General features: G+C 51.3%; 1 protein-coding gene across 6 annotated transcripts in view; it reads right to left on the reverse strand.

The window, feature by feature from the left end:
- SETD2 (SET domain containing 2, histone lysine methyltransferase) overlaps nucleotides 1-4,291 on the reverse strand; it is a 123,764-nt gene extending 119,473 nt beyond the window's left edge. For 3 of the 6 annotated variants that reach the window (XR_004383894.1, XR_004383896.1, XR_004383895.1), the window contains exon 1: nucleotides 4,110-4,291. Coding sequence is in view for 3 of the 6 variants with exons in the window: in XM_032867882.1 (XP_032723773.1) it covers nucleotides 4,110-4,180 (71 nt within the window). In the remaining 3 variants the exon portion in view is untranslated. The remainder of the gene's footprint in view (nucleotides 1-4,109) is intronic. The other 3 variants (XM_032867882.1, XM_032867881.1, XM_032867883.1) reach the window with 2 other exon arrangements.
- Between the last annotated feature and the right edge of the window lie 1,723 nt (nucleotides 4,292-6,014).

Genomic DNA, 6,014 nt, shown 5'->3' on the forward strand with positions numbered 1-6,014 from the left:
AGGATGCCATCCAAGTTAAGATCCCCCCCCTCCATTGCACACTATAAAAAAAAGCCTCTTAATACTGCAATTTAAAGGGATTACTCCCGGGTCCTTATCTCTTTCTTCTCAGGCTCCCTTGGTGATCTCTTCCAGTGCTGTGGTTCTAATACTAGGTTGATGATCACAAAATGTATCTCTAGTAGTCCAGACCTTTCCCCTGAACTCTAGGGGACCATCAATTCAACCCCAATGTCTAACAGGCATTTCAAACTTAACCATGTCTAAAACTGAACTCCTATTTCCCAAACTTGTTCTTGTCACAATCATACCTGCTACCTTGGTTGATGGCAATTCCATCTTTCTAACTACTCAGCCAAAAAACCTTGGAATCATTCTTGGCTCCTCTCTCACATGCCACATCTGATCAACAAATCATTTTGTTCATTATTCAATGTATACCCAGAATCCAATCATTTCTCACCATCTCCTGGTTACCACTTTTACAAGTCACTAGCAGCTCTCTTCCAGATTGCTAACTTCATTACAAGTCTCCCTGCCTCTTCTGTTCTCCCCTGCAAAGGGGGTGATCCTTCTGAAGCTGAAAGCAGAGCCTGTCACTTCTTTGTTGAAAACTCTGGACAAAGTCGTGTGTGAAATCTGCATCCCACCCTGACCCAAATTACGATTTATTGCTCTTTTTCGTTCATTCCGTTTTAGCCATACCAGACAGAATTCACCAGGTCTGCCTTAGCACCTTGGAACTATTCCCTCTACCTGGAATGCTTTCACCCCAGGTACCAATGAGGTTAACTCCCCCCCCCTTTTGAGTCTTTGCCTAAGTATCATTCTCAAGAAGGTACACCCAGTCTACCTTATTTTAAAATGTCACATCTCGGGCGCCTGGGTGGCTCAGTGGGTTGAGCCTCTGCCTTCGGCTCAGGTCATGATCTCCGGGTCCTGGGATCGAGTCCCGCATCAGGCTCTCTGCTTGGCAGGGAGCCTGCTTCCTCCTCTCTCTCTCTGCCTGCCTCTCTGCCTACTTGTGATCTCGCTCTATCAAATAAATAAATAAAATCTTAAAAAAAAAAAAAAAGTCACATCTTCCCCAGAAATTCTGTATTTCCCCCTTACCCTGCTCCATTTTTCAAAGCACTTTCCTTTGACTATTCTGTATTACTCATTACTACCCATCACTAGGAGGGGTTCCCACAAGGGCAAAATTCTGTTTTGTACAACACTCACCTCTAGTGCACCTATGTTTGGCACAAAATAGACATGCGTATGTTCAAAGAACAGCACTTCTACAGCTGTTAAGTACTTGCCTCTCTTATTAGAAGAGTTCCTTTAAGACTTTAACTGGATCTAATTTGCAGTGTCCTCAACACCTGGCCCCAACAGCAGACACCTAATGCACAGATACTCAGGTGATTACAGCCATTTTCACCTGAAACACAATCCTATATGCCACAGGAAAAAAGGCCAGGTCTCACAGCTGTGACTGATTAAAGAGTGCAAGACAAACACAGAACATCAGGTTCCAACAGTTACTTCAATCAAACTGAATTTATGTTTCCTGCCTCAATTTTTTCACGTGTCTAAGAACCATTCCGAATTACCTAAAGTCTAAAAGGGGCACTTGGTCATTCCTTCCCCCGGGCACATCACCCCCTCAAGTCCACCTAATCTTTCCAAGCTTGACTTTAAATCCTGCCTCTTAAGTTTTCCCTGATGACCCCAGCTAGAAGCATTTATACATGCCACACTCTGTGCCAAGGGCTTTTCATACATTCTTCTTTCTCATCCAGTCCTCCCCAAAGCCCTATGAGGTTGCTACCATCACAATCCCTATTTTGAAGATGGGAAAACCCAAGCTTAGAGAGATGGAGACACTTGTCCAAGGTTCAACTAGTGTTCAAACCCAGGGATGTCTGACTCTGAAATCCAAGTTCTTTAACCCTACACTGTACTGCTTTTCCCCCTTCTGACTAGCTTCTACATACTACCTCAGAGGGCCTTTTGTCACTTCATTTCTCTGGGTTTCAGTTCCTGCATCTGACAAACAGGTGATGTTGTTCAGGATGCCTACTAAGATCCCTTCTAGTTCTTACAGTATTATAACAGAAAAAGTGTTATAATTCTTTTTATACCCATGCAGGTTAATACACATACACACACACACACACACACACACACACACACACACACTTAGGAACTTAGTCACTTAAAAATGCAAAGCGGTGGCGACATAAAAGCAATGGAAATAACTCCAAGACCTGTGTCAAACAATAAACATTCTTGATTCCTCCCCACTCAGGTCCATCAAAGATGCACTTGAGTCCATTTTCCCACATTATGAAAAATTATATTTTCCCCAAGAAGTGTAAGGATGTGATCCTTAAGGCTTCTGGACTTCACCACATAAACTGATAAAAAGAAACGTAAGCAGGCACTTAGTCCAATCAGGGGCTAGCATGTTGTTTTGTACAGGACAACTGTTCAATAAGTGTTTATTGGATCATGATACAGAATGGTTTGAGGTTCTCCAAGTCTCATACCAAAAGCCTATATACAACATGAGCTTTGTAACCAGACTGACGATGGTGCAGTAAATTAAAACAATCTAATTGAGGTAATGTTAACCTAAAACCAAAGAACCCGAGAAAGGATAAAGCCATGTTGAGACAACTTACTATCAAAAATAAAAGCTGGGTTTGTCTAGAAAGGTAGTATAATTATTTCTCTTTGTGTGCAGAAACCACCATCAATACCCCAATAACATCCTTCTGTGTTGCAAATGAATCTAAGAACTACCAAGTAAGATCCAGACATTACTGGACCAAGTGGAAAAGCTTTAGCAAAGGGTTAAAAAAAAAAAAAGATAGCTGAGCTAATAAAATGTGTCAAAAGAGCAAATCTCTTGGAATCCTTCTGCACATAAAAGTGACAGTTTCATCTGAAATCCCTACCAACCGTTAAGTTTTAAATGAGTCGTATATTCGTAGGTCTAGACTTTAACCAACACCAGCAAATGGAGTTTCAGATAGCTTTTTAAAACAATAGTCTTGTGAGGGCGTAAGGAAAGAAGTGAATCCAGGCTCTCGAGTGGAAGCTCTCCGAGGTATCAGATACAGTAGCAGATACAGCCCTCCCCAGAAATTAAAAAAAAAAAAAAAAAAATGTCCAACTCTGAAAAAATACTATCGGGCAAAACTGTATTTCAGTTTCTAGACTGCTGTCTCTTCAGAGAATCCTCAAACGATCCTCGGTTTTTTAAGTAAGTCTTTATGAGAAGTAGAAAGTCATCCATTTAGGGTAAAAGGGTCCTGTTATCGAGGAAGTAGTGTCCGAAAGTGTGCAAATCCCACAATCTGGAAGAGAACGTCTGCCCCTCCGAAGGCTTTCATTTTCGGGCAGAAAAACAAACCCGGTGTCACCTCAACATCGGGGCCACACAAACCTCGCCACCATTACAAAACCGATGTGCCAGAGGTGCAGAAGCTGAAGCCGGAAGCACTGCGAGGCCAGGATCGAGTTCCAGGAGGGAAAAAAATCAAACCTGAGAGCGCAGCCCCGGAGCCTCCGCGGCCCCAAGCCGAGGGAGGCAAGCTAGGCCCTTCCGGTCCCAGCCGCCGTCGCCGGGAGGCCGGGCGACAGGCCGGGCGACGGGCCGGGCTTCCACCCGAGCCCGGGGATTCGCGGCCTACCCTCGCCGGTGCCCTCTCGCTGACTCCGACACCGGCAGCTCCTCCGTCTCGGCCCCTTTGCCTGCGGCGCGGCCTGCGCGCACCGCGAGGAGCCTGAGGAGTCCACCGAGCCTCGGGCCGGCCGGGTCGGTGCGGACACGGCGGCGGCGGCGGAGGCCGTGGCCGCCCCTCCCCCACCGGCCCGGCCCAACCGCCGCTGCGACGCGAGCAGCCGCGCCAACGCCGGGCCCAACCGCCGACCCGCCGCGGCCCGGGCGAGAAGCGGCGGCTGCGGCGGCGCGGGCCTGCTCCCCACGCCGACCGCGCGAGTCCACCGCGGGCCCGTTACTCCTCGCGCCGGCCCGCGCCGCCGCCCGTCAGGACGCGCCGCCCTCGGGGCTCTGGCGGAGGGCGGCCGCGGCGGGCCGCGGAGCAGATACTTACTCAGGGGTCGGGTGCTCGGGGTCGTAGAAATCCCCCATCTTCGGAGGTGGCTGCGGCGGCAGCTGCTTCATCAGGAGCGGCTGGAAACGGCGACGCGAGCCCCCTCCCCGCGGCAGGGCGACGCGCGGGAGGGGAGGGGAGGGGAGGAGGCCGCTGGTCCGACCGCGGCGGCGGCGGCGGCAGGGGCGGCCCGCGTCGCTTGCTCGCTCGTTCCCTCCCTCCAGCGCCCGCCCGCCGCTCTCTCCCCCACACACTCACACGGGGAGCGACGCGCACCCCGCCAGCCCCTCCGCCGCTCAGGCCCGGCCCCTTAAAGGGACACGCACGGGCCGCGCGTCAGCCGCCAGTCGGCGCTACGGCAGCTGCCCGGCGACCCCAGGCGGGGGCGGGTCGGAGGGCCAGATCCTGCCCGCGGCTTCCCGGAACAATAAGCGCCGGACCCCGAGCGGTGAAGCCGCTGCGACCCCTCCCTCGGGCCCACCGAGGCGGCGAGGGGCTGAGGCGTGACCCGGCCCAGCCCCGGGCTGTTGGCTGGCAACGGCCCGAGCCCGCCGGGAGTCTACCCTTCCTGCCCCGCCGCCTGGGAAGACCTGCCTGTCCGGAGCAGCGGGCCCACCGCAGCGGCGTCAAGGGCCCGCCTCCCGGGCCTCCGAGCTCTGAGGTACCGCGGTCGCCGCGCCTCCCGAGCCTCTCGCCCTTCTCTTTATTTCTCCTCCTCGCTTTCGCTCCCCCTTGCCTCTTCATCTCCCCCACCTCAGCAGGTACGGAAACGGAGCCAGGCCCGGGATTCGCCCGGAGGCCGAGCTCCCGGGACGCCCCCTCCCCACCTCCCCGCCTCCTTCTGGGTCTTCTGCCCGCACCCCAACTCTGCAAGGCCGCAGCGCCCGTCTTCCGCGGGGCTCTTAAGGCCTCGGAACAGACGTCCTGGTCCAAGGCTGTTGATCACTTTCCTGCGAAAATGACGAGGTGAGAGTAAACAGGACAGCTTGAAAGGGCTACGGTTTTTATTTTGGGGAGGAGAAACAAGAATGCACAAAGCCTTTAGCTAAACGTTTAGGACATTGAAGAGTTTATGGCAGTTGATCATTTTGGAAATTGGGAGTTCATACGATCGACCAGCTTCGGCGGGGTAGGGGTGGGGTGGGTCGCTATCATTTCAAATAGGAATTTAACAGCAAGTAGTGGTTTGGGAGTCTGTGTCGCGGACTGACCGTGTGCCTCCCACCCGCCCAGTCTACGTTAAAAATCCTAACCTCCCGGGTTTTAGGAGGTGGGGTCTTAGGGTGATTAAGTCATAAGGGTGGAGCCCTCCTGAATGGGATTAGTGCCCTTATAAAAGAGACCCCATTGACCTCTTCCTGTCTGCCTCGTGAGGGAAGATAACCAGGAGAAAACAGCGGGAGGCTACAACCTCGGAGAGTTCTCCCACCAGAGTTCAGCCATGCCTGCGCCCTGCTCTGGGATTTCTAGCCTCCAGAACTGTCAGAAATAAATGTCGGTTGTTTATAGCCACCCAGTCTGTATGGTATTCTGTTACAGCAGCCTAAACCCAGACAGTGTGTGTCCTAATTACTGAAATGTGATCTTAGTGAACACACACCTTTTACCAGCTCTTTTTTATATCCTGTAAGTGTGTGTGCATGCACATATGCATATGCCGGCAGTCTCTACCAGCGTTTTATAATTTCTCACTTAGGGATTATGTTAGCATTTTTTTCTGTGGCCTTTACGCATAGAATCCAGGTGCAGGGCCCATCTGATTCCCTAGGTTCAAGTCTCTCATGACCACTTCTTTACAGACCATGAATGTTACATAATTTCTCTGTGCTTTTTTTTCTCATTGTAAGATGAGAATGTTAATGTGGACAGGTCTGTCACTGTTGCAAGGATTAAAGGAGAGAATAT

This window comes from Lontra canadensis, unplaced genomic scaffold (genome assembly GCF_010015895.1).
Source record: "Lontra canadensis isolate GAN:19392208 unplaced genomic scaffold, GSC_riverotter_1.0 scaffold35, whole genome shotgun sequence".
NCBI classification, from domain to species: Eukaryota; Metazoa; Chordata; class Mammalia; order Carnivora; family Mustelidae; genus Lontra; species Lontra canadensis.